General features: G+C 40.0%; 2 protein-coding genes across 2 annotated transcripts; one reads left to right on the plus strand and one right to left on the minus strand.

Moving 5' to 3' along the window:
• The first annotated feature begins 242 nt into the window (after window positions 1–242).
• Window positions 243–2,009, plus strand: LOC134315029 (cystatin-F). Its single transcript, XM_062995937.1, has 4 exons — window positions 243–306; window positions 1,033–1,208; window positions 1,292–1,411; window positions 1,510–2,009. Exons 1-4 carry the CDS (start codon window positions 249–251, stop codon window positions 1,612–1,614), a joined length of 459 nt encoding a protein of 152 aa, XP_062852007.1. The 5' UTR covers window positions 243–248; the 3' UTR covers window positions 1,615–2,009.
• Window positions 2,010–4,550: 2,541 nt separating this feature from the next.
• apmap (adipocyte plasma membrane associated protein) lies at window positions 4,551–20,337 on the minus strand. The gene is made up of 9 exons (XM_062995935.1): window positions 20,132–20,337; window positions 17,679–17,795; window positions 15,549–15,664; window positions 15,227–15,319; window positions 14,744–14,860; window positions 8,781–8,955; window positions 8,503–8,637; window positions 6,541–6,733; window positions 4,551–5,257 (listed from the first exon to the last, which is right to left on the minus strand). The coding sequence occupies exons 1-9, from the start codon at window positions 20,221–20,223 to the stop codon at window positions 5,048–5,050; spliced, it is 1,248 nt and encodes a 415-aa protein (XP_062852005.1). The 5' UTR covers window positions 20,224–20,337; the 3' UTR covers window positions 4,551–5,047.
• Window positions 20,338–20,802: the final 465 nt, after the last annotated feature.

A 20,802-nucleotide genomic window follows, 5' to 3' on the forward strand; every position in this document is an offset into this window, starting at 1 on the left:
CAATTATCAAGCCCTCCTTGAGCTGTATCAGGTGTGTTGGGAGCAGTGAAAGTTTGAAACCCTACAAGGCAGTGGGTGTCCAGGACTGCAGTTTAAAAAAAACCACACTGGTTCTTATTCTAAATGGAAGTTTCTAGCAGTGGTGCAACTTACTTGAGTGCAGTTGGGTTGCTGCATCAGTTCAGAAGGTGGTTGAAGTGTTGCTCCACAGGAAGTAGCTGAGCAAAGCTGAGAGCACACGCACAGCCATGGCCACTTGGTATCACTTGCTCTTAGTTTTTCTTCTGACTGGGTTTTGCACACTTGGTAAGAAGTCATACATTATTACGCTGTTTTACATTGTGCCTTATTAATGCTGAGTAAACTGATGGCTTTCTTTTTGACAATTGTGAGGTTTGGGTTTTTTTTGCATGACCGACTCTGTAGACTCTTATATTGTGTGGGTGATTAACTGATCTAGGGAGAATTATTCATATGTGAAGAATCCTCTAAAAGATTTTTTTTCTAAGTGATCCCAAGATGGACAAACCAAAAAACAAAGTTTAATTGTAAACATGGGAGCTTTTTATTTAAGTGTAGTTTTTAGCAACTTGCTGAAAACAAACAAAACCAGGAGACTAGCATTTACTGGTTGGTAGCCTTAAGTGGTGTATGTTGCCACTGCCGATCTAATACTAATTTACACTGGGCAGAGAAAATACAGTACTAAGATAGGCTAGATAACTCACACATATCTACAACAATAAAACAGTTCCAATTATGGGTGGAAATAATGATAAAACCAAGTTAAAAACATGGCACTCATTGATTTTGGTGGTAACCATATAGCACACAACCAAATTGATTAGTTTTGTTTGTTTTATCTGTTTTCTCTAAAGCTAGTCTGCTGGTTTTGTTTACTTATAAAGATAAATCAGGGTATCTGTAACAGTTAAATCAATATCTTTATAAAGCTTGAGTGATTTAATTCAGTGCAACTGTGAAGTACTGGTCGACTTTTATATTGTTTGATGTTTTAAATGTTTTTTTTAGAGAAATCGTCAGTTCATACCTTTGCAAGTGGACCGACTCCCGGCAAACCACAGAATGTCAGCAAAAATGACCCAGCTGTTAAACAGGCTGTCCTAACTGCAACTTACTCCTTTAACAATCAGTCAAATGATGCCTTCTTTTTCAAGGCTTCTGCTATTGATGATGCGCAAAGACAGGTAGGGTCTTTAATTCACATCTTTCACCTCTTAAATATGTAAAACTTCTAGAGTTTAAATGTACTTCTACTGTTTTGTTGCAGATTGTTAAAGGTGTCATGTACATTCTGGAGGTAGAAATATCTCGGACCAAGTGTAAGAAGAGAGAGACCAATGTTGACCTTGCTAAGTGTCCCTTCCAGTCAAAACGTGTGTTGCAAGAGGTAAAATGCGTTGTCACAACTTTGTAACTATTGAAGTTCATTTTAAACAAGGTGCCATGAACCTCCCTAGCTAAATATCACTTGTGTTTTTCTTCCAGACATTGCTTTGTAAATTTGAGGTGTGGGCTATACCATGGCAGAAAATAATGAAGACCACATCTTTCTTTTGCTCTGCTTCATATCGTAGTAAGCCAGCCTTATAAATCATTTTCCCAGTACTACAAATAATAATGTAAAACATGTAATGGGAAACTGAGTTAACAGATATCTGAGTAAATCTGGCAAAGAATAAATGACCCAACTAGCATTTGGAAAAATATGTGGATTTCCAGTTTAATCTGTTCAATAGTTTGCATGTGAATGCTGCACTTCAGAGAGTCTAGGAGTGGTACAATGAAAGGTGGAGAAAGCTTGCTTTTAGTATACCGCTTACGATAATTGAAGGTTTTACAGTACATGCATCTTTTGTTTGAATATAAATACCAAATATGCTCAGTTTTCAATGTCGAATCCAATTATACAAAGTAGATGAATCTGAAAGTTAGATTTTTGCATTATGATGTGGATAAAGAAATAAAAATAGCCTTAAAGGCTCCTAATTCCATACCAGCATGTATTTAAAGTGATGTTTTTTATAATGACATACCAAGAGAATGGCAGTGACCTGAATGCTTAATCCCTACAGCAAAGAGGTCTGGTGGTTTTTTCAAGCAGTGCATCTGCTTTTGGGTCCACTTGTGATTCCGGGAAGGGTCACTGGCTACAATTCAATACACTTTGAATCTGCCCCTTAATAATATCTTATGTGTATATCAGTCTACAACAGCTGAGCATATTCACAGAGTCTGTCTGTGCTAGTTATTTTGACTGATCAGCTTAATATATTAATACAATAAAATAGCGCTCAGGTTCCGCACCGGTAAAACACACTAGCACACCAGAGCTGACATTTCAAACTTGACAGTTCAAAACTCAGCTCTGCCATCCCGCAGGCTGGGCGCTTATACGAAGAACGATTGGCTGTTGTTCAAGGGGGGTGCTGGAGGGGACCTCTGCTGCCTGATTGATAGCGCCTGCACTAAGATGATGCATTGATCAGGGTGTGTCTCTCCGTACACAAAGCTGATCCGCATATGAACTTGTCTCATGTGGGTAAATAGATGCAGTCGGCTACTGCACATGTGTCAGAGGGGGCGTGTGTCAGTCTCTGCTCTCTTCAACCAGGGTGAGGATCAACAGCAGTAGAGAGGAAGCATAATGCAATTGGGTAATTGGATATGACTAGACTGGGAGAAAATTTTGGGGAAAAAAAAAAAAAAAAAAAAAAAACATTGACATCATGATTGACATATTCCGACATAAAGATGACAGCCTCAATCCACAGGCCACAAGTCAGTCACTGATTGGTTTCACCAGATCATAACCCAAATGAATACCTATGGAATATTTTGTGCAGCTGTGTTGAAGTGCAGACTGCACACATGTTTAAGCTGTAGAATCCAGGATGTAACTTGTGTAGTTCCTGGGAAATCATTTGGGATTTGAAATATCATGCTCAATGTAACTGCAGCATTAAGGAAATAACAAGGCCAAGCACTTAGTTTGATGTTAATCATGTAATTTTCTATTACATTTGTGAAGTAGTGTGGACAGGAAACCTTTGGGAAAGCCTAATACTTGCATCTAACACATAAAACCAGCAATTGTAAATGGATCTATGTTGTGTGGGTAAGGTGTAATCTAATTTCTGGCTCTAGCAACACAGTAATGTTCAATGGAGGAATCCGATAAGTTCATATGAAGAGGTATTTATTATTAACTTTTCATACAAGCTATGTACAGGGGTTGGACAAAATAACTGAAACGCCTGGTTTTAGACCACAATAATTTATTAGTATGGTGTAGGGCCTCCTTTTGCGGCCAATACAGCGTCAATTCGTCTTGGAAATGACATATACAAGTCCTGCACAGTGGTCAGAGGGATTTTAAGCCATTCTTCTTGCAGGATAGTGGCCAGGTCACTACGTGATGCTGGTGGAGGAAAACGTTTCCTGACTCGCTTCTCCAAAACACCCCAAAGTGGCTAAATAATATTTAGATCTGGTGACTGTGCAGGCCATGGGAGATGTTCAACTTCACTTTCATGTTCATCAAACCAATCTTTCACCAGTCTTGCTGTGTGTATTGGTGCATTGTCATCCTGATACACGGCACCGCCTTTGGATGCACATGGTCCTCCAGAATGGTTCGGTAGTCCTTGGCAGTGACGCGCCCATCTAGCACAAGTATTGGGCCAAGGGAATGCCATGATATGGCAGCCCAAACCATCACTGATCCACCCCCATGCTTCACTCTGGGCATGCAACAGTCTGGGTGGTACGCTTCTTTGGGGCTTCTCCACACCGTAACTCTCCCGGATGTGGGGAAAACAGTAAAGGTGGACTCATCAGAGAACAATACATGTTTCACATTGTCCACAGCCCAAGATTTGCGCTCCTTGCACCATTGAAACCGACGTTTGGCATTGGCACGAGTGACCAAAGGTTTGGCTATAGCAGCCCGGCCGTGTATATTGACCGTGTGGAGCTCCCGACGGACAGTTCTGGTGGAAACAGGAGAGTTGAGGTGCACATTTAATTCTGCCGTGATTTGGGCAGCCGTGGTTTTATGTTTTTTGGATACAATCCGGGTTAGCACCCGAACATCCCTTTCAGACAGCTTCCTCTTGCGTCCACAGTTAATCCTGTTGGATGTGGTTTGTCCTTCTTGGTGGTATGCTGACATTACCCTGGATACCGTGGCTCTTGATACATCACAAAGACTTGCTGTCTTGGTCACAGATGCGCCAGCAAGACGTGCACCAACAATTTGTCCTCTTTTGAACTCTGGTATGTCACCCATAATGTTGTGTGCATTGCAATATTTAAAGCAAAACTGTGCTCTTACCCTGCTAATTGAACCTTCACACTCTGCTCTTACTGGTGCAATGTGCAATTAATGAAGATTGGCCACCAGACTGGTCCAATTTAGCCATGAAACCTACCACACTAAAATGACAGGTGTTTCAGTTATTTTGTCCAACCCCTGTAGTGCTTGTCATAAATATGCATGACATCACATATTTCCATAAGCATTTAGCTGGAATTTATTGCCGGTTTAATGTTCAATTTTTGGAGCTCAAATCATCTTTACAAACAGAAGCTCAGACTCATTACACTGATTCATTTAAACTAATACTGTACTTTTCAATCTTGTGGTCCTACTGGCCAAGATTAGAACATGTAATACTGTTTCACTGCTCCCAGCTTACATTTCATAACATTGTGCACCTGCTGTCAAGGAAAACAAAATCTGAATCTAAATCTCCAGAAGTGTGTGTGTAAACACTTGCATTACTTTGCAGTTAAAATATCTAAACATAAGAGCTAAAATAACAGAAGTAGACATTGCAGGAATGGAGGGGCTCAGGCAGTTTAGTCTAGTAGAGGGATGAAGATAAATATGGAAGGGAGTACTGAGTACAGCAGTTTATTTCATAGTAGTGTTAATTGCTCCTTTACTTGACGCTGCGTGCCTTGGGAAAGAAATGCCTTCATGACCACTGGTTCCTGTTGTGCTGAGCTATGTAACCATATTTCACACTTTGCTCAGGTCCAGTCTACACAGGTAGGGAGAGCGGAAGGAGCCGATGTAAAGGTGGCCATCATGCTCATGGGCCTCACTGACGTATGCTGCTACGGTACCGTGCGGGTCGTGAAAACTGCGCACACATACTCCTCCATCGTGCAGCTCCACCACCAGACTGTAGCGTGGCACAAACTTCAGCAGTGTTTCCTGGCTAAAAAGCTGAAAACGGACACACTAAGGATTAGTAATCTAGCTTCCCGTTGGCTGACATGGAGATGCCTACCTCATAGAAATCTCAGTATAGCATTGTTGGGTTTGGACTCTTTGAGCACATACACTGATCAGCCATAACATTAAAACCACCTCGTTTCTACACTCACTGTCCATTTTATCAGCTCCACTTACCATATAGAAGCACTTTGTAGTTCTACAATTACTGACTGTAGTCCATCTATTTCTCTAATACCTTTTTAGCCTGCTTTCTCCCTGTTCTTCAATAGTCAGGACCCCCACAGAGCAGGTATTATTTGGGTGTTGGATCATTCTCAGTGACACTGACAGTGAGGTGTTTAAAAACTCCATCAGCGCTGCTGTGTCTTATCCACTCTTACTAGCACAACACACACTAACACACCACCACCATGTCAGTGACACTGCAGTGCTGAGAATGACCCACCACCCAAATAATACCTACTCTGTAGTGGTCCTGGGAGAGTCCTGACCATTGAAGAACAGCATGAAAGGGAGCTAACAAAGCATGCAGAGAAACAGGTGGATTACAGTCAGTAATTGTAGAACTACAAAGTGCTTCTATATGGTAAGTGGAGCTGATAAAATGGACAGTGAGTTTAGATACAAGGAGGTAGTTTTAATGTTATAGCTTATTCATTCTAACTAACAGACTGGGCACAAGGCAGAAATACACCACAGACAGATCACACCACACACATTCACTTACTCATACATATTTTTGGGGAGATGGTTGGAAATTTCCAGCATAATTTATTTATCTTTAGTAACTGCTTAATCCTGATCAGGTTTGGAGTGAATTCAAAATGCTGTCCACTTTCTCTCACCCACTTACACCTAGGGCCAATTTGGAGCACCTTATGGCATATATTGAAAGAATAGGAATGAATAGGCACGTACGAACACATACACACTTTATAAAGATTTGCCTTCATTCGACATGTAATACAATACTGAAATACAAGGCTCTACTATACTACTAATTTTATTAGAGATCATTAATAATTATCCTGATATTTGTCAGAGTACAGTACAAAAATGTACACTAAATTGTAATGTTTTAGATAAAATTGTTAAATGCAAAAAATAATGACCCCTCTAATGCAAACACTCTGTGATGTACAGCTGTCTTGTCCATGTCAACCCATGATTCCCACTTATGTAATAGTAGTACATTACTATGACATTTTTAATAGTTTTTTTTTTTTTACATAAAAAGTGTCAATCCCTCTTAAGGGCACTAATACACGTACCTTAAATATGAGATTCTTAATCCAGGGTCTTTGGGACAAGAAGTCAAGCATAGAGAAGCCTGGGTTTGGACGAACGGCAGACATGGCCACCCAATAACCGCCAGATGAGCTGCGTCGGATGTTGTCAGGGAAGCCAGGAAGGTTTTCTATAAAGGTGTCCATCCCTCCTTTATTAAGACCAGCCACATGTACCCTGTGGGGAATTACACAACACCAAGGTAAAAGAAATCACCACACCACCACCCATAAGATTGGAGTAATACAGGACTATAACAGAACAATTCAAGTTATTATTCAAGTTTTATTAATACTCTGGTGAAACCAGTGTTAATATTTGTAAACTTTCAAGCACTTTCAGGCAAGGTACTTTTTAGCATTGGTTCTCAACCTTTCTAGGATCAAAGAGGAAAACCTATGTGCAACCCCCCAGTGCCTACAATAGCTTCACTAATAGAGCATACGTGCCATTTACTTCTATATGCTGCAAGCTTGATGAATGATCCTGTTACCTTGGCAACAGCATCATTCATCTAGGTGAAGCTTGTGTGTAGGGACGACGGGTAGTGCCTCCAGCAGACGTGAGCAGTATACAACAGTGAGTAGGTGAGGCTCATTTGCATGCAACAGCTTTATTATGTTTCTGCTTTAGCATCTCTATGAACATGCTCAGGTGTTGTAGACGGTCTACACATAAGTATTATTTGGTAAATTATTTGACTAATCCCTTAACTCATCTTAACTTTATTTAAGTTTAGAGACAGACGGTTTGAAAACAGGCTGTTTAGGAAGGAGTGTTTTTGTGTCACTCGCAAATTAACCATGAATTTGATTATAACAGGTCAAAAACAAAACAAAGACTACTTAGCCACCAGAAGGACAAAATCAGTCCTGCAGCAAAAGTTGAAAAAATTAAAACACAACTCATTCCAAAAGTGAGGAAAGGGACAAAATTAAGGTGTCAAATCTATTTTGAAACATTCCACAATAAGCATGTAAATTAAGAAGAGGTAAGGGTATCATACAATCAGGTTTTAATACTCATTTTACGGTCCTTGATGTGATTTTCACAGCTGTGAATTAGGTAGGGCCTTACTCATAACCAACCATCATGGTTAACTGACAAGGACATTGTGCCCTATTAAAATATACAACACAATACTGATCCTTTTATTAACACAACTTTAGGCTTTCATTAATAAAAAACACAGCATAAACATGTAGAACAGCAGGATAAATGAACAGCGTGAGCAGAACTAGTTTAAAGTTGGAAGCAAAAAGTTCATTAAAAGAACTAAATAAACAAGGATGAAAATATTGTTTTCTGGTTAGAACTGCAGCATGCCCTATACATCTGTAAAATTGGTGCACGAACACATGTGAAAGCAGTAGTTATAAGTGTTTCTCTTATAACACCTGATTCTAATACTGCTCTGTTTGCATTGTGCACTGATTTATGTTATTTATAGTTTCATCCATAGCACAACTGATTACACTTTAATTAAATACCCTGTTTTATAAATCAGCTATTGCATGATGTACAGTACTGCAGATCTCATCACATGTGCCCAGTTGTAGCCTAGCGGTTAAGGTACAGGACTAGTAATCAAAAGTTTGCTGGTTCAAGCCCCACCACTGGCAGGTTGTCACTGTTGGGCCCTTGAGCAAGGCCCTTAACCCACAATTGCTTAGACAGTATACTGTCACAGTAATGTGAGTCGCTTTGGATAAAAGCATCTGCTAAATGCTGAAAATGTAAATGTAATGTAAATGTGCTAGTCTTGGACATAGGAAAGATGATTGTAATTCAGTGCAAACCAGCATGAAAGTATTGTGTTGTCCATCACAGCAAAATCATGAAAGAAATAATGTATTCTCCATCACTGCATTATGAAAGTATTTGAACAACTATCTGCAGAAACATTTGTAGACCAACCAATCCCACTCAATAAGATAAAACCTCACCTCCGTATCCTTGCCATTGTAGTTTCAGCAACAAGAACAGACTCTTCATCAGGAAGAAGCTGGATTCCATTAGGAAAACGCAGGTTCTCCATCACCACAGTAACCTCTTTAGTATCTGTATCATACTCCAGAACCCTAAAGTATAGAAAAAGTTGAATATACAAAATGTTAAAAAAACAAAAAGATTTTAAAATATTCCAAATAGTAATTGTCAGCAATCTGGATAAAACAAACAAAAAAAACAACTACAGCACAGCTTTATAGACACTAAACCTCACCGCCCATCTGCTGTGGCCTCCATGATGAGTTTCATAAAGTCTCTACGCTGCCACTTGCTGCTCGAATCAGTGAAGTACACCTTCTTTCCATCACTAGTCACAGCCAGGTCATTCACAAAAGAGAGGGGCCGACCACCTACTAGCTTATTTGTACTCACCAGATGTGTTGATTCACCTGAACGCCAGAGAAAAAAAACTTTGTTAATTAAAGTTTGATGTTTATAATGCATTAAGGTGTGCACCTTAACATAGCAGCATCACAAATTTAAGTCAAAATGAGGACAAGAGACCTAGGGGAGACCTAATACACTTAAGTGAAACTAATTGTGTCCCATACATTCCTATTAATTAAGGGTTAAGGTTTTTTTTTTCCCAACAGTGGCAACCTGTCAGTGATTGGGCTTGAACCAGCAACCTTTTAACTACTACAACCTTAATTGCTGAGCTACCGCTGCCCTTCAGCTTCAGTTGTGGGAAACATTGTTTTGGTGCTACATAGCTGTTGGGTCTTGTGGATCTGGGTTTCATCCTTGCCTTTAGATACGATGTAAAGTTTGGAATTTTCTTCATGTGTTTTTTTCCGGGTACTTTACTTTTTTTTTTTTTTTTTTAGCTCATGTAATGTCGGGTACTTTACTTTTTTTTAATTTTTAGCTCATGTAATGTCTTTGGACACTATCTGTAAGCACATTTGCATGTCTACCCCATTTGCACTGGTTTCCTCTGGCAATTACAGTTTCCTTCCAGCTCAAAAACATATAAAAGGTAAACTGAGTAAGTGAATGTGTGTGTGTGCTATATTAGTATCTTCACACTATTTCACATAATGTAAAAATTATTTATTAGGCTTTTAACGTCATGTTTCACACACTGTGGTTACATTCATGACAGGACAGGTAGTTACTGGTTACACAAGATTCATCAGTTCAAGTCCTTTAATATCAAACACATGGACATGGACAATTTTGTATCTCCAATTTACCTCACTTGCATGTCTTTGGACCGAGTCGCACGTAAGTCGCACACACAGTGACTTCAGACTCGACTCGTGACTCGCAAAAAATGGTAAAAACGGTATATATATATATATATACACAGAAATGTGAGGGGTGTACTCACTTCTGTGATGCACTGTATACCCCTCACATTTCTGCAAATATTTCATTATATCTTTTCATGGGACAACACTATAGAAATAAAACTTGGATATAGCTTAAGAGTAGTCAGTGTACAACTTGTATAGCAGTGTAGATTTACTGTCTTCTGAAAATAACTCAACACACAGCCATTAATGTCTAAATGGCTGGCAACATAAGTGAGTACACCCCACAGTGAACATGTCCAAATTGTGCCCAAAGTGTCAATATTTTGTGTGACCACCATTATTATCCAGCACTGCCTTAACCCTCCTGGGCATGGAATTCACCAGAGCTGCACAGGTTGCTACTGGAATCCTCTTCCACTCCTCCATGATGACATCACGGAGCTGGTGGATGTTAGACACCTTGAACTCCTCCACCTTCCACTTGAGGATACGCCACAGGTGCTCAATTGGGTTTAGTCCATCACCTTTACCTTCAGCTTCCTCAGCAAGGCAGTTGTCATCTTGGAGGTTGTGTTTGGGGTCGTTATCCTGTTGGAAAACTGCCATGAGGCCCAGTTTTCGAAGGGAGGGGATCATGCTCTGTTTCAGAATGTCACAGTACATGTTGGAATTCATGTTTCCCTCAATGAACTGCAGCTCCCCAGTGCCAGCAACACTCATGCAGCCCAAGACCATGATGCTACCACCACCATGCTTGACTGTAGGCAAGATACAGTTGTCTTGGTACTTCTCACCAGGGCGCCGCCACACATGCTGGACACCATCTGAGCCAAACAAGTTTATCTTGGTCTCGTCAGACCACAGGGCATTCCAGTAATCCATGTTCTTGGACTGCTTGTCTTCAGCAAACTGTTTGCGGGCTTTCTTGTGCGTCAGCTTCCTTCTGGGATGACGACCATGCAGACCGAGTTGATGCAGTGTGCGGCGTATGGTCTGAGCACTGACAGGCTGACCTCCCACGTCTTCAACCTCTGCAGCAATGCTGGCAGAACTCATGTGTCTATTTTTTAAAGCCAACCTCTGGATATGATGCCGAACACGTGGACTCAACTTCTTTGGTCGACCCTGGCGAAGCCTGTTCCGAGTGGAACCTGTCCTGGAAAACCGCTGTATGACCTTGGCCACCATGCTGTAGCTCAGTTTTAGGGTGTTAGCAATCTTCTTATAGCCCAGGCCATCTTTGTGGAGAGCAACAATTCTATTTCTCACATCCTCAGAGAGTTCTTTGCCATGAGGTGCCATGTTGAATATCCAGTGGCCAGTATGAGAGAATTGTACCCAAAACACCAAATTTAACAGCCCTGCTCCCCATTTACACCTGGGACCTTGACACATGACACCAGGGAGGGACAACGACACATTTGGGCACAATTTGGACATGTTCACTGTGGGGTGTACTCACTTATGTTGCCAGCTATTTAGACATTAATGGCTGTGTTGAGTTACCTCCAAGATGACAACTGCCTTGCTGAGGAAGCTGAAGGTAAAGGTGATTGACTAAACCCAATTGAGCACCTGTGGCGCATCCTCAAGTGGAAGGTGGAGGAGTTCAAGGTGTCTAACATCCACCAGCTCCGTGATGTCATCATGGAGGAGTGGAAGAGGATTCCAGTAGCAACCTGTGCAGCTCTGGTGAATTCCATGCCCAGGAGGGTTAAGGCAGTGCTGGATAATAATGGTGGTCACACAAAATATTGACACTTTGGGCACAATTTGGACATGTTCACTGTGGGGTGTACTCACTTATGTTGCCAGCTATTTAGACATTAATGGCTGTGTGTTGAGTTATTTTCAGAAGACAGTAAATCTGCACTGCTATACAAGTTGTACACTGACTACTCTAAGTTATATCCAAGTTTTATTTCTATAGTGTTGTCCCATGAAAAGATATAATAAAATATTTGCAGAAATGTGAGGGGTGTACTCACTTTTGTGATACACTGTATATATATATATATATACAGTGTATCACAAAAGTGAGTACACCCCTCACATTTCTGCAGATTTTTAAGTATATCTTTTCATGGGACAACACTGACAAAATGACACTTTGACACAATGAAAAGTAGTCTGTGTGCAGCTTATATAACAGTGTAAATTTATTCTTCCCTCAAAATAACTCAATATACAGCCATTAATGTCTAAACCACCGGCAACAAAAGTGAGTACACCCCTTAGTGAAAGTTCCTGAAGTGTCAATATTTTGTGTGGCCACCATTATTTCCCAGAACTGCCTTAACTCTCCTGGGCATGGAGTTTACCAGAGCTTCACAGGTTGCCACTGGAATGCTTTTCCACTCCTCCATGACGACATCACGGAGCTGGCGGATATTCGAGACTTTGCGCTCCTCCACCTTCCGCTTGAGGATGCCCCAAAGATGTTCTATTGGGTTTAGGTCTGGAGACATGCTTGGCCAGTCCATCACCTTTACCCTCAGCCTCTTCAATAAAGCAGTGGTCGTCTTAGAGGTGTGTTTGGGGTCATTATCATGCTGGAACACTGCCCTGCGACCCAGTTTCCGGAGGGAGGGGATCATGTTCTGCTTCAGTATTTCACAGTACATATTGGAGTTCATGTGTCCCTCAATGAAATGTAACTCCCCAACACCTGCTGCACTCATGCAGCCCCAGACCATGGCATTCCCACCACCATGCTTGACTGTAGGCATGACACACTTATCTTTGTACTCCTCACCTGATTGCCGCCACACATGCTTGAGACCATCTGAACTAAATAAATTAATCTTGGTCTCATCAGACCATAGGACATGGTTCCAGTAATCCATGTCCTTTGTTGACATGTCTTCAGCAAACTGTTTGCGGGCTTTTTTGTGTAGAGACTTCAGAAGAGGCTTCCTTCTGGGGTGACAGCCATGCAGACCAATTTGATGTAGTGTGCGGCGTATGGTCTGAGCACTGACAGGCTGACCCCCCACCTTTTCAATCTCTGCAGCAATGCTGACAGCACTCCTGCGCCTATCTTTCAAAGACAGCAGTTGGATGTGACGCTGAGCACGTGCACTCAGCTTCTTTGGACGACCAACGCGAGGTCTGTTCTGAGTGGACCCTGCTCTTTTAAAACGCTGGATGATCTTGGCCACTGTGCTGCAGCTCAGTTTCAGGGTGTTGGCAATCTTCTTGTAGCCTTGGCCATCTTCATGTAGCACAACAATTCATCTTTTAAGATCCTCAGAGAGTTCTTTGCCATGAGGTGCCATGTTGGAACTTTCAGTGACCAGTATGAGAGAGTGTGAGAGCTGTACTACTAAATTGAACACACCTGCTCCCTATGCACACCTGAGACCTAGTAACACTAACAAATCACATGACATTTTGGAGGGAAAATGACAAGCAGTGCTCAATTTGGACATTTAGGGGTGTAGTCTCTTAGGGGTGTACTCACTTTTGTTGCCGGTGGTTTAGACATTAATGGCTGTATATTGAGTTATTTTGAGGGAAGAATAAATTTACACTGTTATATAAGCTGCACACAGACTATTTTCATTGTGTCAGTGTCATTTTGTCAGTGTTGTCCCATGAAAAGATGTACTTAAATATCTGCAGAAATGTGAGGGGTGTACTCACTTTTGTGATACACTGTATATATGATCCGACATCATTCCAATCATGTCATTTTCTGCTCTCTAATAACGCTCCTGCCGTTTCAACCCGCAAAGCATGCAATTGGTAAATGTTCCAGCCAGCTTCCAGCGTAGTGATGAAGTGTCGCTCCCTACTTAAAATGGTGGAATACCCTACGTAGTGCACTTCACAGTAACATAATGTGAATGGAACGCTCCTACAGAATTGGTGCTAATGATTGTAAGAAGCGCTTTCTGAACCAATCAGACCTTCTGATTTTAATTTTTAGTAAGAAATGCTGTTATTTGCATTCATTCAGTTTGCGTCACACAAATTATGTGATTGATTGGCTTTCTAACCAGTTAGTGTTTTACACAACTGGGAGTTTGGAGGTTTTTAATTACAAGCACATTTACAAAATAACGAATTATATTCCTAATCGGACTACACAAGATTATAAGTTTAATAGCATCTGGAACAACATAAACTAAGGTAAGCAGTATTATGGATTTTTTTTGCTGTGTTTGGAATTTTGGCAATGAAAACAAAATGTCAGTTTAAGCTTTTAACTGGTAACTAGGAAAGTAAAGACACTAAGTAAAACGCCAAAATACAATCACTAATCTGTTGTTGTTTTTATCTGAACTTACATATTATTTGTTTATTTCTACGCTACATTTCCAATATATGTTTTGTGTAGATTATATTGACTTCTGACTTGACTCGGACTCTAGCCTAAAGACTCGTGACTTGACTCGGACTCTAGCCTAAAGACTCGTGACTTGACTCGGACTCTAGCCTAAAGACTCGAGACTTGACTCGGACTCTAGCCTAAAGACTCATGACTTGACTAACTCGTATTTTGTGACTCGTGAACATCTCTGCTTTGGACTGTGGGAGGAAACCGGAGCTCCCAGAGGAAACCCCCACGGACATGGGGAGAACATGCTAATTCCACACAGAGGACCTAGACCGCTCCACCTGGGAATTGAACCCAGGACCTTCTTGCTGTGAGGTGACAGCGCTACCCACTGAGCCCCTGTGCCGCCCCCGTATGTAAAAATAACACTCCAGTTGGCTGAGTAGTTCATGAAAGTATTCAAATTTGGAGTCTCCGTAAGAGATATGAAATGCTTGTTTGGTAAATGTATTAACATGTAATAAACATGCAAGTGTGGACAAAATCCATCCTGGTCCAGATCAGGGCAGTGATCCACTATTTGGTGACCTCTGTTGTAAAATTAAATGCATAAAAGAAATGTTTGTGTTTTCTAACCTGTAGTAGGATTGATCTCAAACAGCCCCAGGTAGGCATCAGCCACAAACAGTGTGCCATTTGGACCCACTTTGATTCCAAGCGGCCGGCCACAAGTGTGCTCATGATCAGGAGACCCTTAAAAAAGAGAAAAGAACATGTTTCCATAATAACTCTTGGTTACTTAAGTGTAACTGCATTACATGCTGTGGCTGCGAGTGTGCATTTAGCACTTAGTCTCAGAGGAGAGCCTGTCTGTATGACATGGTTTGACTGCTTACTCAGACTTGGGAAACAGACCAAGATTCCAACCTGCATACCATTCAAAAAATGCTGAGCTATACTGAGCTATAAAACACAAAATTATTCATGTCTATCTGTTAATGATTCATTTTGGGAGTGTGATCACACATCATGACTCAGAATAAACATTGGTTTTTTTTGTATTCTGAAATTTTGCAACACCACCAGTGGAGAAGCAGTTCAGTTTGTCTTTTATCTTACCACATGGGGGTTTGCCAAGAGTTGCCACAACACTGATTTTCCTTCCATCAATTTTCACAATCTTTCCATCTGCAGTGCCAGTGTACAAAACATCTGCAAAGCAAAAAAACTCTTTTTAGACTATAAACACTAATAATGCATACATAGAAATACAAGAACTATAGTTACAATACAGACATAAGAGCTTTCTACCGACTAGAGACATTAAAGTTTAACCACAGGCAGATAACCTTTCACCTACTTAGCTGTTACTATTCTGATCTAGCCACTTCTAGCACAAGGGTAAACTGAAAGACAGGCAACAATGGCTACTTGGACTGACCTCCGATATTGGCAATGGATTCAGGTCCAACGAGCTGGTCTTCAAACAGCCTCTCTGCCCGTCTCAGCTTTAGGTTGGGTTCGAAGCAGCCAGCCATAAGGGGTGGCTCATTAAGACTAACAGGACAAGATCAGAAATAAAATGATACAACAACATATAAGACAAATAGTGTAATAATAATATGCTTTAATGCAAACAGGTTCAGGTGGGGACAGTAAATCTCACTGCAGGCTCAAAAACTCAGAGGAGACACTGCATTGCAACAGCAGCACAAATGAAATCAATCATTAACCAACAATCCTGAACTGTGAGATGAATTTAAATGAGAGGTCATAGCAGATTTGTTTTTACTTTTGTACCAAGGTTACTTAAATACACAGCTTTGCTAGGAGCCAGGGGAAAAGCTGCCAATGTAAATCTGCATTAGTCTTACATTAAAAAAGCCTTGTAGAATAAAATAGAATGTCTTTATTTGAATTTATACTCATATACAGTACAACAAAATTCTTTTTTGCATATCCCAGCTCGTTTGGAAGCTGGGGTCAGAGCGCAGGGTCAGCCATTGTACGGCGCCCCTGGAGCCAAGAAGGTTAGGGGTCTTGCTCAAGGGTCCAACGGTGGCAGCATGGCAGAGCCTGGATTCAAACTCTCAACCTTTCGCTACCACTGTCCATTGTAGTATCTAGTAAGAAGAAAATAATGTGTGCATAAACAGTAGATGTCAGGGGTGGACAACCATTTGTAAGGGAAATGTTTGTAATCTTGGAATTTCAATTATTTCTGCAACTGTTCTTTTTCTGTACTTTCTAATATTTGGCAAAACTTGATGGGATAGCACTTAAGAAGTTTTCACTTTGTTGCCTTCTGTTTTAGTAAGAAATATCACCTGAAGCCAGATCACAAGACTATCTGTACAAATAATTTTGCTAAATAACCATCATACAACTACCTGTACGGTGCCGTGGTAAAATCGTACTGGTGGTTTAAAAATAGATACACTTCTTTGTACAAAAATATGTATGAGTGGATCAGACACAGCAGCGCTGCTGGAGTTTTTTAATAACCGTGTCCACTCACTGTCCACTCTATTAGACACTCCTACCTAGTTTGTCCACTCGATCGCTCATCTATTGCTGCTGTTTGAGTTGGTCATCTAGACCTTCATCAGTGGTCACAGGACGCTGCCCACGGGGTGCTGTTGGCTGGATATATTTTTGGTTGGTGGACTATTCTCAGTCCAGCAGTGCTGAGAAGGACACATGACCCAAATAATAACTACTCTATAGTGGTCCTGGGAGAGTCCTGACCATTGAAGAACAGCATGAAAGCAGGCTAACAAAGCATGCAGAGGAACAGATGGCCTACAGTCAGTAATTGTAGAACTACAAAGTGCTTCTATATGGTAAGTGGAGCTGATAAAATGGACAGTGAATGTAGAAACAAGGAGGTGGTTTTAATGTTATGGCTGATCGGTGTAATGTAATTAGTTGTTTTGGGGTTTTTTAGTACTAGGACTATAAAGAAGAGTTTGCAGAACTCATTGAAGCAACTGGCGTGACATGCATGTCCTAACAAGTGTATGGAATCATTTCGATTTAACTGTCAAAATGTGAACCTCACAGACATTTACACACAGTTAACACTGAATGCATTATCAGACAAAAATGTACCTGTCAGAAAGATTTTTTTTTAAATCAGGAAGTTGTTCATGCTGGCTGACCAGTCATGGGAAGTATTGTGAAAAGGCAGTTTGAAACATTTTGAAACAGCCATGACATGCAAGTGACATTAAGCAATAGCTTTTGTCTGTTACTTAATGATGAAAATAAGAGCTCCAGATACAGTTACAAAAACTTTAAAAATCTGTTATTCTAAGATGTCTTTAGACGTTATATTAGATGTAATCCTCTTGAAAAAATAAATATGCGAATAAAATATATTATACAAAGAGGACAAAACACAAGGGATGAATTTACCCAACACACTTGAATGAATGATTGTACTTAATAACTGGTTGTACCACCTTTAGCCGCAATTACTTCAGCTTAAGACTGGAAACTGTAACATGACATCATAATTTTACCTTCCTACACATTGACATAAATTTTTTCTGTCACCCCTACAGCTTACCTGAAGGCCTCGGGCTGAATAGGGGACTCAAGGATGAAAGTGACTACCAGAACTGGCATGATCAGTAACACAGCCAGGGAAAGCAGAGTGACCCGAAACACTCTCCCGCTGTATGAGCTGAAAAATATATGATTATAAAATGTTGGCATGTAAAAGCTTTGCAGGTTTTTTATGGTACATTATTTTCATTAAATACAAGCATATAATGTGCAATGCAAAAACTGTTTTGTAATGACTTTAATTATATTTGATATTGTACACGTTAAAATAATTGTGGTAAAAGTTTTAGCCAGCATTGAGTAGCCAAGAGAGATCTAAGTGTAGGCTGAATAGGTATTTACAGTCTATATTATGAATATGTATTCGAGTGTTCACATACACACCATAAAACTTTTAGTGTTCCTAAAACCACAGTGGCCTCAATCATAACTGAAACTGATTAACCTTGCACAATGTGAATAAATAAATAAATAAATAAATAAATCTTTCATACATTTTTTCATGATTTGCTTTATCTTAGTCAGGGTCGTGGCGGGTCCAGTTCCACCAGTAAACACTGCATGCAGGAATACTTTGGACAGGGTGCCAATCCATTGGCTTTATGTATGTGCAGACGGCCGGCCGGCTGATAGCACAACTGAAAGTCAAACCTGGTAGTGGTGGGCTAGTGTATTAGATGGCTGTACCACCACAGCACTATTTCTTACCTACTTTTTTTTTTTTTTACTATTGCTAATTTCTGGAGAAATTAGATTCCCACAGAGCAATTTACCCTGACCTTTTTTTGCGGCATTGCTCATGTCTGGTGGTACCCACAATAATTTAAATGAAAAGGAGTGAGGTGTGTTCCGTCATGTTTGTTAGGGAGCAGTGGAGTACAGCAATGTTGTGTGTATATGTTAATATATGTGACTTATCCCCAAATCAGAAAAAGTTGGGACAGTATGGAAAATGCAAATAAAATAAAAATGCAGTGTTCCTTACATTTACTTTTATTTCATTGCAGACAGGATGAATCTGAGATAGTTCATGTTTTATCTGCTCAACTTAATTTAATTTATTAATAAACATCCATTCCTGCATTTCAGGCCTGCAACGCATTCTAAAAAAAGTTGGGACGAGGGCAATTTAGGGCTAGTAATTAGGTGAAAAAACTAAATAATGATGTGATTCCAAACAGGTGATGTCAACAGGTGATTGTATTCATGTTTTGGTACAAAAGCAGCATCCAGGAAAGGCTGAGTCTTTGATGAGCAAAGATGATCAGAGGATCTCCAGTCTGTCAACAAATGTGAGAAAATTTTACATTGAGATCTTAGAGCAACATATGCTGCCTTCAAGACGTCGTCTTTTCCAGGGACGTTCATGCATTTTTCAACAAGACAATGCAAAACCACATGCTGCACACATTACAAAGGCATGGCTGCAGAAGAAGAGGGTACGGGTACTGGACTGGCCCGCCTGCAGTCCTGATCTGTCCCCAATAGAGAATTTTGAAAGGAAAAATGCGACCCCGTATTGTTGCACATCTTAAGACGTGTTTGCAGGAAGAATGAGACAAAATAAAAGCTGAAACACTAAATCACTTGGTCTCCTCGGTGCCAAAATGTCTTTTAAGTGTGTCTGCAATCAAATAAACGTCAGAGTAAATGTAAAAAACTCTGTGTTTTTTTATTATTTGCTTTTTCCATGCTGTCCCAACTTTTTCTGATTTGGGGTTGTATGTGCCCTGTGGATACAGAAGATGTCTTTGTGGTAATCAATAATAGTTAACAGTCACAACTAGACTTACACAACTAGACTTACAAGAGAAATGAGCCAGAATTACTACATCACATTGAGCAAAATGAATTAGGAGCTTGCAACACTACTGGCCTTTATATCTGCAGAGGTGGCTCAACCAACACTAACACAGGGAATATATAATTAAAACACATTTTAATAGTTTTGTTACTAATATCAGTAAAGGTTGTTTAATGCTTTAAAAGCTGCATGACTTTAGCTTAAATTATTTGTAATATAAAGCCAGAGAAAACTGGACCAGTGACATTACTGTCTGTAATTAATAGGCAGGTAGAGAATGATCTTCAACTAAACGTCCAAAAACAAATACAGTAACACAGAGAGTCCATTCTCTATTAGTACAAATCATTCCAGTAAATAAAGTACAATTCTTATACTGGTCACTAATGTGTCTCTTTATAATAATTCAAACTTTGAGCACCAACATATATACATACAACATATATACTTCATTCATTATATCTATATATCTATATATATATATATATACCCTGACTGCTAATGAAGTTATTTTTACTCAGTTCAACCGATATTGACTGTTGGTATTATTTACAATTTCAGTGTTTAATATTTGTACATACTAACATATTTAAAGCACTAGATAATTAAAGCTAATATAATTAAATGAGTCATAAATATAAGCTGCTCACCTGGTGTTTTTTAATTGGGGTTCATTAGACTCATCAGTGATAATTTGAGGTCTGTTTGTCCTCCTGTATCGCAGACCTTCTGTCTTGTTCATTTTAAACTGTGACGTGTTATAATGAGTGAAATGTAATTATAATAAAGAGCTTATTTACATTATAAGAAGTAAAGCAGAGCAGTGTACAGCTACACCTATCCGCAGTCTAACTACACTAAGAGGCGTGTGAGATGTGAGCTCTGCAGCAAAACACCCAAATTATTCACATGTCATTACATGGAGCAGTGTAGAATTCAAAATAAAAGTCCTCTCCCCCTAGTCTGCCGTGAACGTGTAATCGTAGCAGCTGCACTACAGTATGCATACGGTTGTAGAAAAACTGAAAAAGTAACTTGTGCTAAAAAAAAAAAAAGCTTTCAAACTGATGATCAAATTCAGAAATAAATAAATAAAATGTGTTGCACAATATTTATTAAATTGTAAAATAGCACACATGGTTAATCTACAGCAGTGGATTGTGTCCCCCCCATCCCTCCACAAACAACCTTGGTGTGAAGTTGTGAGCCATTTTGCAAGTGAGTCTGCCATGTTTTTATTTGTGAATGACTAGCAAAAGGTAAGTATACCAGCCAGTCTGACAGTTTTATTTTTTATTTATTTATTTTTTACATACTGTAT

The sequence above is a fragment of the Trichomycterus rosablanca genome, chromosome 5 (genome assembly GCF_030014385.1).
Source record: "Trichomycterus rosablanca isolate fTriRos1 chromosome 5, fTriRos1.hap1, whole genome shotgun sequence".
NCBI lineage: Eukaryota > Metazoa > Chordata > Actinopteri > Siluriformes > Trichomycteridae > Trichomycterus > Trichomycterus rosablanca.

What these genes read in the sequence shown, in the direction of transcription:
- LOC134315029 (XM_062995937.1), top strand. Translation starts at nt 249, where the DNA reads ATGGCCACTTGGTATCACTTGCTCTTAGTTTTTCTTCTGACTGGGTTT. An exon ending in GACTGGGTTTTGCACACTTG is followed by an intron (nt 307 to 1,032) that starts GTAAGAAGTCAT and finishes TGTTTTTTTTAG; the next exon opens with AGAAATCGTCAGTTCATACC. An exon ending in TTGATGATGCGCAAAGACAG is followed by an intron (nt 1,209 to 1,291) that starts GTAGGGTCTTTA and finishes GTTTTGTTGCAG; the next exon opens with ATTGTTAAAGGTGTCATGTA.
- apmap (XM_062995935.1), bottom strand. Translation starts at nt 20,223, where the DNA reads ATGAACAAGACAGAAGGTCTGCGATACAGGAGGACAAACAGACCTCAA. An exon ending in TGAGATCAATCCTACTACAG is followed by an intron (nt 8,956 to 14,743) that starts GTTAGAAAACAC and finishes TCTGGCGTTCAG; the next exon opens with GTGAATCAACACATCTGGTG. An exon ending in GAGGCCACAGCAGATGGGCG is followed by an intron (nt 8,638 to 8,780) that starts GTGAGGTTTAGT and finishes TCTATACTTTAG; the next exon opens with GGTTCTGGAGTATGATACAG.